We start from the raw sequence: 12,957 nt of genomic DNA, 5'->3' as shown, positions 1-12,957 counted from the left end.
CGCTGACACAGGTGAGATGGAGGAGCCGCTATCAACACGACGAAGCAGAGCGGGGAATGGGGCTGTGCTTCCCTGGGTGGCGGGAGAAGTTGTCGAGTGGCTGTCGAGGAGTTTTGTTTGTGTGTGCGCGTTTGTAAACGTAAAAAGAAATCACCGGCAGAGCGCACACCGACGTACAAGACAAACACAGCAGTGCACGGCTTGTTGGTCATCCCAATCCACGCCTGGTGTGGCGTGCCCCCTAGAGACGTCACACGATCACCGACCGCCCCTGCCCGAAACAGCGGCGTCATTATTAAATGGTAAGTAGATGCACCGTGCTGCTTCCCACTAGATATCAAAGATCCCGCTGCGTTATTCCAACGAGTGTAGGTCACGTGTGTCTGCGTCACGGTACAAATGTTATCAAACCACCTAGCAAATGACTTAGTTGGGTAAAGCCACCACAGCGGCATCGCCCCCAACTGGCAGACTATACTCGTCTGTTAAACAGCTCCTTCCTGATAGCCACTGCGCTATAAAGAATGGTGTTTATTATAATTACTGTATTATGTTGTAAAAACAATCCATCAAAGCCGATCACTTTTTAAAAGTTTGCTTAAAGCATTCGCAATTGTCATTCGAATAGCCGTCACTTTAAAATCATAGATTCAACTGTGATTTAATAAAAACAAATAGCTAGGAATGTCAGGATTTTCAAGCAACCAAAGCCCAAAATGAGCACGACTTAAACATGTGTGAAACTTTGCTCGGCATGTTGCTTGGATTTGACATGGGTTAACAATATGCACACAAAATACATATGGACTGGGTTACCCTTCATCCGAAAAAAGTATTTGCACAAAAGACCGTGCCATATTTCACAAATCAACTCTGCTCCAGTAAATAATTATTTTTTATTTAGAAAAAGTCTGGAAGGACAATTTAAAATAAACCAGCGGGGGGCCCTGCTAAGGAGCATTCAAGCTCCCGCAATACCACATCTCTAAAAAAATAACAATAACAAAAAAAGCCCACAAAAACCGCCCACATTGTTCTTTAATTACTCTCCCGTGTAATGGCATCAATACAGAGAGTCGCGCTTAGCGTCGTTTGACCATCACAGAGGGTGGGGAGAGGAGGAGGGGAAGGGGGGGCGTCTCCTCACTCTGCCCAATCAGGCAGTGGCGTTGCACCAATCTCAAACGGGGCTCCAAGCCTCCGGTGGAACTTTTTTTTTACCATCCCGAGGAAGGGGGGGGGACACTGGGCTCTGCTTGGTGCGAGGATTCAGCTCCGAGGCGCGAGGCCAAATCGACATCCCCACTACGACAACAAACCTGCGTCTACAAATAGGTTTGGCAATCAAAACTAATTGTTGGAGGGATACAACTTGAAAAAAACAGAATATGAAAATTATTAATGTTACGGCTGTTTGTCCATCCACTGCATGCTGAAAGACACTCCCACGCCATGTCAGAAATTCACGTGTTTTGACCATACTTCACCATGCTGGTCAGTTCAGTCGGTCTGGTGAAGGGGTGGGGGGGCAGCACTGGTTGGACTATCGCCACTGATGTTGGCATATATACATACAGTACACATGTGTAGTGGCATAGAAGAGTAATGTAGCAGCATAGCGCTGGCTGCTGGCGGGGAAGGGGATCTGCGGCTTACAGCAGCCCTGACGTCAGCAGGCCACGTGATACACCAGAGGGAGATCTCGGGGAAAGGTCACACAGAAGGGGCACACCAAGAACCCGCTGGTAGGTGTGGTCAGGGGCGGAGCCAGGCCACGCTGACAGTATAAAAGGGGCCCCTGTAGGAGACCTCGGGGCTATCGTATGGAGTGGGATCCACGTCGTGCTGCTCAAGTGTTCACCGCTCTTCTCGTCCTTCACCATCCTTTTCGTCGTCTTCGCCATCGTCACCATCTCGGGGCGTCACCAGTCAGCATTGGCATTGACTGGGAAACTGAATTATGGAAGTCTTTCGAAAGAAAATCAATGGAGCACATGAGCAGGATGGATATAAGTTGCTAGAGGGTTTTTATTCGTTTTTAACCACTGGCAAAAACACTGCTGTGAAGCAAATCCTAGAACAAGGCTAAAGGCTAACGAGTGCCACATTAAAGTATGGAGAGCATTTGTTACAAAATCCATTTGGGTCAGTTTAAAGTGATGGCAGTCATTCAGTGCCTTCTTCATACGATTACAGAAATTATTTAAGGGCATTAATTCTAGATTTGAAGCTTTCGTGACTGCAAGGAATCATATTCTTAGGTTTTTTCGGTAAAGTCACGTAGGTAAAACATCAAAATTAATGAAAATAAAATAAAAACAAAAATCACGACGCTTCGGAGGCAACACAAGTCTCCGTCATCAGGTGGGACCGTCACAGCCGAATTAGCTGCATCAAGTGAGGCAATGATTCAAGAAGTAATCCCTTATAAGCAAGTTGAAGGGGGGAGGAGAGGGGGCTGGAGCTCATCAGAATGTGGTAGCCAATGAATGGAACGTATCATTGGCTACCACATTCTGATGAGCTCCCCCCCCCCTCTCCTCCCCCCTTCAACTTGCTTATAAGGGATTACTTCTTGAATCATTGCCTCACTTGATGCAGCTAATTCGGCTGTGACGGTCCCACCTGATGACGGAGACTTGTGTTGCCTCCGAAACGTCGTGATTTTTGTTTTCATTTTATTTTATTTTCATTAATTTTGATGTTTTACCTACGTGACTTTACCGAAAAAACCTAAGAATATTTAAGGCCAGTCTATAATTACGACCGCTACACCAAGAAGGCGCGATGAGAGCAATAAAATACAAATGACAGTGAACCCAGACCAAGGAGACATGCTTTCAAGATCACTCACAACAACAGATGCTTATTATTCAGAATTTAGATTGGAGAATTAAAGGCACGAACAAAAGTAACTAAAGTTTTGGCCATTTCAGATGTGAAGCCGACATTGCGATGATGGGGGGTGGAGCTGCAACGCTGCAGTGTACGCACCACGCTCCAAAGCTGTTCTGACCAAGTTCAATCCCCGGCCAAGGTAAACATTAATTGTGAGTGATATGAGAACCAGTCCTGACCTTCCCTCCCCCCCCCACTCCCTTTACCAACTCACACTGACCAGTGTGGTGAAGTAGAGTAATACATTTTAAAACAAATGCCCGCGACTGTTTTGGTGAAGAAACACCTCCTTTCATGGGTCGATTGAGCTTGGCTGGAATAAATGTTATATTGTTGTCATAACTGCGACTGACATTCATTTACGGGAGATGTTTAATTATTGCGCGTGCGAAATTCCAGCTGGAAAATAGATTGTTCACTTATCATCCCTGCAAATGATTTCTGAGGCAGGATTAAACAGAGGGAGTAGTCCCCCATGCTTCGGGAACTTTGCCCAGGGACAGGAGGAGCGCCTCCCTCCTTTCAATAATTCAGCGGGTGACTGCGCGTGATAAAAAGAAGAAATTGTGCCTACGAGACTGCAGAGAAGCGCTGCTGACTTCGCACTACGGCGATTTAACAATTCCACTGCTCGGCCTTGCACTCTGCGGAGACACAAGAGCAATGATGGAGCCGAATAAGCGAGCTCTTGTGACAGAAATACAACGAGTTATGTCAGTTCCTTTTTGTTGCCACACAGGGATTCCTCATTGGTGTGGACTGCAAAAGGCTTGAACTCGTGTGTGCAGGCACTGTACTGCCAATGGTCCGTCGTACCTTTCACCACCCATATTTCACCTTTTGCATGGATCATTATTATTACGATTAGTCTCTGGGCCTTTTCCAGACTGTACCCCCCCTCTTGTTGCTCATCATCGTCCCGTTTGCCAACCCAGCCGTTGTTGATGCTGGTTTTCTATGGCCTTGTTGGTCACCCCAGGCCTCGGTTGGCCACAGGCCCTGGCGTCGGAGGCCCTTTCTTCCTCTGAGCCGTGTAACGCGGTGGGGTGCCGTCACATTCAAGGGGGGGGGGGGTCCCGAGTAGAATTAATCTTAGGGGCCCCCCACATTTCAATTCATAGCATCCTAGTGAGATGAGAAATATAGACACGATAAATAGGTTGTGAGAATAGAGGTGCGAGCAGATAGACGAGCAGCCAAAAGAGATGAGAGAGATTAATTGTCTTATTTATGTTAATCCGACTTATGATTTTTAGGATTTGAATTTTAGCTCGTGTTTAATGTACTTTTTTTCTCTTGAATCTGGGGCCCCCTGAGCTGCTTGGGCACCAAAGCTCTGCTTGGTTTGCATGGGCCTCACGCCAGCATCTCCACACTCAACTCCCCCACCACCACCACGCCACACCTATGAATGTGCTAACTGCAAAAAACTACTGCATTCTATACCCGTTAATGTGCAATTTCATTGCGTTCTAGTGTTTTACATGCAATGTGCATGTGAATAAATTGATGACCAGTGAACCGATTAATTAACAATTAGCCATTATAATGTTCAAAAATGCATATTTGCGGTGTACAGCAACATGCGTTTACACTTACCCATCGCTTGGATTTTAACCGTGGCATAATTAACCCAAAAATCAATTATGAATAATTAACCATGGCCTTCGCTAATTAAACTAAACTGTTCAAACGTGTTACTTGTTTGGCTCTCAAATTTTTTAACCGTAACTTTGCAGCGGTGAGAAGACACGGTTATGTGAAAACGATTCGCTGTACTTAAAGTGAATGAATCGACGCGACTGTGTTTTTTATGAACACGTGCGCTTGTTTATCCTGCAGCTCCGCCACTGCAAAGGGAATGCAAAGTTTTCACACTCGAATGAAGCGACATGCGAGCCTCTGGGGGCACTGGAATGACGCGAGATCAAACCCCCATTGGGGGTGGGGGCTTGGAGAGGGCTGAACACCCCCCCCCCCCCCACTAAATTTACACCAAGTTTAAAATGCAGACCGGTCAACCCCTTTATAAACGCCTACCCTTATTACAGACCAATTCTACAAAGTCCCACCACAAGGGTGAAACACAAATAAATAGACAAACATGTTTGCCCGTATAGAAACGGTTGTACGCCGGATGGGCCTGAAAACTCAATTTCCCTGTACCAGAATACGGAGTAAACTGTATGGGTTGACACGGTATGGAAATGAAGCTAATTGTAATTACTGGCAAAACGTCGTACACAGTAAATGTTGTGGCTTGGCGCTCCAACACACCGGTGTGCTGTACTAGTGACGAATTAGCATGCTCTGTTGACGTGGCAACCCTCACTAATCAACTGTCGGGTGGTGGCGGGTTTAACGACATTTATATATTTACGCCATCTAACCCAACAAAAACTCTATTATGGATGATATTGGTCACGGAAGTCTATGTGTTAAACTGACGGTATGATAATGTCGGTAGAAGCATAATTCCGATGTAATCGATGGGAGTCGCATCCTTTCCCCACACACACGCGGGGAGTGGGAGATCGAGCGGAGTGCACCGTAGACAAATGGAAAGATCATAGTCTGTCTTATTATCATTATTGTCATCACTGCACATCTGTTTACCCTGGAGAGTCTCACTCGGTCTTCAGACTCTTTCGAGGAAGGTCCTGCCAAGTGGCTTGCAGTAGGGAGAGATGTTGCAGTGTGCAATCCAAATTGTGTGATTTCCAGGTAATATTTCAGCATTGGGATGGTTGGCCAATACCAGATGCTGGGTATAGTTTTGTTTAGCTCTGGGAGGAAAACTGGGAACCCAGAGGAAACCCTTGCAGAGAGTAGGGAGAACATACAAATCCCACACAGGCATGTGACCGAGTCGGGAATCGAACCCAGGTCCTTCTTTGCGGTGGGACACGAGTGTCACCCACTCTGGTGGTAGTGATGAGTGAATCATTGCATGCCCCTGAGTTATTGTTATTGTTGTATAGCTCCCTTTCTAAACAGTCATGCTGTGTGGCTGTGTGAGTCGAGAGCAGTGAAAGAGAAGTGCCCCATTTGTTTTAATAGGACTTTAAAAACAAATCTCCATCAGTATGCCAACACTGACTGCAGAAAATAAAACCCCAGAGCTAAATGTTGTGAATTAAGATGTCGTTTCAAGTTCATGCCTTCCACACATTGGCGGTGCGCACCATTCCAGCCCATCACCAACTCATCGCTGTGCAAGTTCACGCTTCAAAGTCTCACCCGAGCGAGGCAAGTGCAGCAGTAAGTCAGAGCAATAGGTGTTTTGCCAAAATGTGTTCGATTGGCAAAGCATGGCTTATTTTCAAGAATAAACAATAAAGTAAAGTAGTAGTCAACAGCCTGGCTTTAGGCCTGGGCTTGGCAGTGACCACCCAGGCCGCAAGCTGCAAAGGCCACCAGCATCGTACAAGTTTAGAGATCTTTAAAGTTTTTGCCCAATTCTCTTTTTTTTTACAAACGCATCGTGAATCCTGCATAGAATAGGAAATACATATTGTCAATATAAAATGATGAAACATCGGGTGCCAAAAGCGTTGTTTGTCCAAGGGACAATTTATGTTGGATCCGGGCCTGATTATACATTCATAATTTACCCCACCTGCCAACTTGAATTACTGGATTGTGTATAGTTCCTGGAACTTCAATGGCTGAGCAAATAAAGTTTTGTTACCAGAGCATTTGATTCTTCATTGGAACATTCCTCTACTGGTTTTTCACATCATTTGCTGCTATTTCTGCTTTAACTCAGCATTTAATTTTCCCTGGGATTAATAGATTTGGGCACAACTTTGTGGAAAGTCTATGGTGGTTACTGTTTAGGACTGCTCTCTGCCATGGGAATGTGGAAATTCCACCGCTCATTTCGGGATGTGCTCGAAGCAGGCAAGGAGGACCGTCGCCTATTCGAGCGAGAATCCACGTGGCCTTTTACAAACTTTCCTCGCAGAGGCAAAACCTCTCTATGCGCCATCAACGTGGTTCCATAAAACAGCTTAAATTAATTCATGCATGTGTTCCTCCTCCTCATAAGCGACTAAAAACCCTCCTCCTCTCCTGTTTTTCATTAGCAACAAACACCAATACGTTTAATTTCAAATTACACCATTAATCACTTTCCAGTGCCCAAAAAAAAATATTTACCTCAGTTTTTTTCCTCAAGAGGCCTCATAATTGTTTCCAACAGCCATGCAACGGGGCTTGACCTAAGTTTTGCACGTGGCTTACAAGAATATGAAAATCACTCCCATCTTGGGGGGCTGGACATCTGTTTGAGATGCGCGGCCCTCGGTGGTTGCGTGCACGCGGCTCGTGCGTGAGCGTGCCACTCAAGAAGAAACTTTAACAAATAAATCGTCGCCTCTTTCTACCTCCAGCAGAGTCGTCGGCAGGCCAGCAGCGCGCACGCGAGGCCCAGGAAGACGCCGCTCGCCACCAGGATGACGCCCAGGCCGTGCCACCACGGCTTTGGCAGCTCTGTTGGCGTAGGCTCTGTGGATGGACAAGGGGGTCATCGACGCACCACTCTCCGGCACAGGCCGCGCTTCCGTGCGGATCTCCAGGGCGCGTTTCAGGGGTTGCGCCGCCGCGCGCCGTTCGGCAACGATGTCAGACGTTTCGCTCCGCACACCGAGAGACCGAGACAGATCTCTCCTTCTCAGCACGCGCAGCGAAACTCTGGACATCATCATAGCGGACAACGGGGTATAGAACCCATCGGTGCTTCAGTCCATTCTACACTCAGAGCAGTTCAGAATTGTAGATTGTGGGAACACGATGACCACTTGATTAATTCCAGATGCATGGAGTTCCCTTTTTTTTAGGTTTCCACGTTCAAAAGAAAATGAGTAGTACTCATCTCCCAAGACGTTGGTGTAAACTCGATTTGCCCTTGGTGGGCTGGGGGAGGGGGGGCAGATCTAGTACAAGACGATTTACTCTCGATTTCTCACAATGTGGCACTCGTTTAAAACTCCACTACTTTCTGAATGCGAGGCATGTGCACTCGAACCATAGCATCACCCAGCCACACCGATCTCATACGACGGCAAACACGTCCCAAATAAAAAAAAAATTATATCAGCACAAATCTTCCACAGCTGGAAAAGTACTTCAATGTTTTCATCAACGACGTTCGTGGAATACGGCCAGTTGTAATCAGGTGTCTCTCGCTAAACGTGTTGTATATCAGCTGGTGCCAGGTACAATTAGAAGGACAAGGGACATCCCAGTACAGGAGGAGCAGGGGACAGAGGGTAGAGCGAGAGAGAGAGAGGATGGACAGTGGAAGCAGATACCAGGACTTTTTTTTTTACTAGTTTTATTTTACCAGGTAAGACCCACTCTGAGCTCGATAGCTCTTTCTCAGAAGCAACCTGGCCACAAATGATATCAACGAAGTGGCCTTACCATGTGGACATTTATAGCAGCCAAATAAATACTCTAAACGCACCTTGATTCGAAAATGTGGAGGGTAAAAATCAGAGGGCCCGGAAAAAAAAATCCACGTGAGCACTGGGAGACAGTTAACATGCAAACTCCAAATATACAGGAGGCATGAGGCTCTGGATCGATCCCACGACCTCCTGTGTACCAGGCGAGGGAGATGGAAGTGGTGAGAAGAGGCACATAATCCAAGTGCACGGAGCAATAAAACCCAGCAGCAGCCAACTAAACAACTTTCGTTTTCAAGTTGGTGAACGACAGTTTTCACCGTTTAGTTATTCAGAGAGTTCCCTACAGTGTTTATCAAGTGACTTATGTCGTTACACATTTATGTTTATTTAACTTTAACGTCATTCACTTAATGTCAAGAGCACCCGATGTTAGTTAAGCGATTGCCTGTTTATTTAGATGAATTATTCAATATTAGATCGGACATAACCGGATGGATTCTCATGTAATCCGATCTTAATTGCTCTCCAACTCCGTGCTGTTTATGGCCATCTGATCATCGGATCGATCCGCTTCCTTGGCCAAAACAATCGAGCGAATTCGAGTTGTGCACCCACGTGGTGACAGCAAGCCGACTGGCTCGTACTCCTTCCATCTGGGTATTGCTGGTAGCACCACCTTCATTTATTTTACTGATTAACATTTCAGTAATTGTCATTGTTATTACTACGATTACAAGACAAATGTATGTTTTTGGATAGCTACGTTTGTGTTCATTGTCTAAATCACTCTGGTGTAAATAACTCAATGAGCCAATTTTTTTAAATCTACATTTCCATCAGATAAACCATACAATTGCTAGACATTGGCATCGTATGGTGGGGGTTGGAGACAATATTGTTGAAAATAATTCACATTGCATATACTATAAATATAATTATTTTATGAATGATATTAAGACTATTTTAATTTAAGTTAACGTTAAATAAATGTCCTAGATATCCATGTATTTTTGCTGTGTTTCCCAGTTGTGTTCCCTCCACGAATATCACCAATTGTTGAGTGAACTTTTACGCACCGACCTTAAGTTTGGCTCATACCGACCCCAACTTTGCAGCCTTCTTTCTAAAGTTCTTACAGCATTTCCCGCAGCTCATTCCAATTGGACGTTCTACAATAACCGTGTCATCAGCACATCTCAGAGGGTTCATGTTTCCACCATTAACATTTATGCACTTTTTCTCCAGTAACTTTCAGGGGAAACATCTTCCAATGTCGCCGTGAATAACGAATGACGAACTTCCGGATGCCCCTTGCGCCCACCCCACCCCATGTCACCAACCCGCACGGAGCAGCGTAGTGGAGTATGGTCAAACAACCCCCAAGACTGCCACTGTATGGGAAAGCATTCATCCAATCGTGGGTTAACAGAGCTAACAATAAAAGTGTATTTTAAATATGTATACTCTTTTCAAAGAGAGGAAAATTAAAGCATAAACAATATAAAAGGTCAATTGCAATTGTTTGCAAGCATATATTATGCCATAAATACCATGGGTCGTTTGTCGGTCTGTGTGCTATTATTATTATTATCCCAATTAAGGACCATGTAATCAACGGGCTCTTGCATTAAACACACGACAGCAGTTCCAAAATTACGCGTGGAACGATAAAATAATGAAATTCCCTCGGCGGTCTCGCACACTTTGATCCAGCAGTGTGAATGCAATATTAATACTGTACACAAAATATTCATCGAACGTTCATTCATTCGGCTTCTTATAGAACGGATGTTCTGGGCTCAAACAAGTCGATACAAGTCCACGTGCGTTTCTAATTAAACCCATATTTCCACACCCCCAATTAGTGCCATAACCTCAATTATAAAATTAAATCACACCAATCCACATTAACTTGCGTCAGCTTGTGATGCCTGCTTTCCCACAAGCCAATTTTCCAGGTCCTGAGCTGATCACTAATACCCAACTTTCCCACTGGCACATCACCAAGGGGACCCCCGTCGCGGTACGCGTGGTTGTTCAGCGGCTAATTGCCGAGCCAGAGTCAGCCCACGGCTACGCTGGCCTCTCAAAACATCTTAAATCGGGCTTGGGGTCAGGCTAATGTGTATATTTATTTATTCACAAGTGTGACATAATGCGCATCTCAGCTTGGGGACGTTCCGTGTTTGCAGGGCGCTTCCTGTGGTGATGTTCAGAGCACTATTGTTGCACCTCCAATTAGCACGGTTGGCTACGTACTGTGCGAAAGAAGTTCAGCGAGGAAAATGAAGCTCACATAACCCCCCCCCCTCTCAGATCAGGTTGCACTTTGTCAACTGCCAGTGTCTTGAGCGGTACATCGCATAAGCTGTCGACATTTTTCATCAGAGTCTGCGCACGCGAACGAATGCCTCCATGACATCGGCGTAGAATGTGCCCCTCTGACAAGCAGTGCAACTCTGGAGCGTCTGTTGTTCACAACCTTCGTCACAAAGCCACCCTCTCTTCCCTGCAGTGAAACATTATTTTCACGCGACGTCTCGTTTTTGCTAGCAGAGGTGTTCGTGCTTTGGCAACGCGATGAACCCGGTGCGCCGATGATTGGCAAGGAATTGTGTTTGTGACGTAATATGGAAATGAAATAATCTTGGTTTTTGGGAAATGTACGATTTTCCATTTCTTAATTGTTACGACAATAGAATGTTGTTTTCAATGGCGCTGTGCATGATATTATATGAATGCCATCCTGTATGGATGAAACCACACATTAGTCTAACAAACTCTCTTAGCCAAAGTAAGGTTTAAGAACTGAAATGTCTCTATTATTAAGTTCTGAGTAAACATTCGAGCTCTATCAGCAGATTACCTCTGATCTAACCATTTCACTCAAATAATTGCCAACGTATTTAACTTCAACAGAGTTAGCCGAATTCTGAGTTGTACTGCCACTTAAGCAATCACCGAAAGCCTGGAAATAAGACAGAAATGCTGCTTTCCAATTTCCATCACTGCCGATATAATTGTATGTTGAACTTCTTTCGCACCGTATGTAGCCAACCGTGCGAATGGATCGAGTAGCTGAGGCCAACAGGGTTCAGTCTCCAACTAGCAGGATATGCTGTGCTCGCACGACTATAACAAACGTCTTCTTTGTGTGAAGAACCGCGTCGTTATTATGCATTGCCCTCTGCGGCCCACCAGTTAGCCCCTCTGTCGAACTTGTAGTCCACTTGGATACATCAGTCAATTAGCATGCCGCGTGCGGTGGGGAAAAGTGTGGGTAATCCCACCTCTTAAACATGTCTAGCCAGCAGGGAAGAGTAGGCCAAATGCCTCTCTAGAGGGGGTCTTTAGGAGCTCCCTCTAGTGGAGGCCCTTCCGCTACCAGTGACGCGAGCGAGCAATTGCAGGGTTGCACCTTTACATTTTTACCATTTGCAGTGCAAATACGTTTCAAACGAGTAATACCCTCGTAATAACATCGAGCCAAGTGACCCCTATTAGGGCTATTAAAACATTCTGTGCCAGATCTTGTGATGGTATTTGATCCTGGCTTTCGATTTGCAACATTTTATGGGACCAGTAAACCACTTCCTATAACAGAAACAACGGTCACCAAGTCGTGAGTTCTACGGTAAAGAAGCGAGCGACACGTTGCTTTGACAGCCGGGATTAAAACGAAGGCCAAAGGAGTCGAGTAAGAGCGTAGAAGATAATTTAATCTCTCACTATTCAAGAGCGTAGAATATGATGTAATCTCTGACTCTTCAAGAGTGGAGAAGATGATTAAATTTCTCACTTATCAAGAGTGTAGATGATGTAATTTAATTCACTCTGCAAGAGTGTACAAGATGATTTCATCTCACTGACTGGCCAAGGCAGCTACTGCTGGAAGTTGAGATGCAGCTGCTACTGCGATGGATTTCCCTTCTCTCATGATTCACTGTCATCATCCTCTGCGTTTTCAATGTTTCATTTTATTCTATCTCTTTTCACCCCACCGTTCTAGCCCCCCCCCCCCCCCACGTTACCCAGGTGAACAGAAATAAATATATAAACCAGACACATGGAGAGATGAGATCAAAGAGTGTGGAGACTGCACAGTGGACAGGGACAAGAGAGGAAGGGACGGAAGAGAACGGGGGAGGCGTTTAACTAAATACAACTACAACTACATTTTTATTTAAAGCTTTCGTGACTGCAGGGATTAATATTCTTGGTTTTTTCGGTAAAGTCACGTAGAAGGGAAATAATAAAATAATGAAATATAAAAAATAAAAATTCTCACGACGTTTCGACTGCAATACAAATACATCATCATCAGGTGTGAAATCCACAGCAAGAAAATAAAAAATAAAAGTGGAGTTCACACCTGATGATGATTGCTTGTGTTGCAGTTGAAACGTCGTGAGAATTAGTATTTTTGATATTTTATTATTTTATTATTTCCCTTCTACATGACTTTACCGAAAGAACCAAGAATATAGCTACAACTAACTAACTACAACTAACTTTTTTTACCAGCTCTTTTTTCAGCTGTGACCTGGCCACAAAATGAGGGAAAATCGGAGAAAATCCACGCAGCCACGGAGAGAAGACGCAAAACTCCAAATGTACAACAGGCGTCAGTCAGGGTTGTCACCGA

General features: G+C 45.1%; 1 protein-coding gene across 7 annotated transcripts in view; it reads right to left on the bottom strand.

The window, feature by feature from the left end:
* Positions 1 to 12,957, bottom strand: part of LOC144943918 (uncharacterized) — a 34,416-nt gene that overhangs the window by 14,803 nt on the left and 6,656 nt on the right. For all 7 annotated transcript variants that reach the window (XM_078871785.1, XM_078871778.1, XM_078871780.1 and 4 more), the window contains exon 4: positions 7,287 to 7,407. In XM_078871785.1, the coding sequence (XP_078727911.1) occupies positions 7,287 to 7,407 (121 nt within the window). The remainder of the gene's footprint in view (positions 1 to 7,286; positions 7,408 to 12,957) is intronic.

Source organism: Lampetra fluviatilis, chromosome 33, assembly GCF_964198595.1.
Source record: "Lampetra fluviatilis chromosome 33, kcLamFluv1.1, whole genome shotgun sequence".
NCBI classification, from domain to species: domain Eukaryota; kingdom Metazoa; phylum Chordata; class Hyperoartia; order Petromyzontiformes; family Petromyzontidae; genus Lampetra; species Lampetra fluviatilis.
The sequence above is the reverse complement of the archived record's forward strand: the minus strand, read 5'-3'. Positions and strand labels throughout refer to the sequence as shown.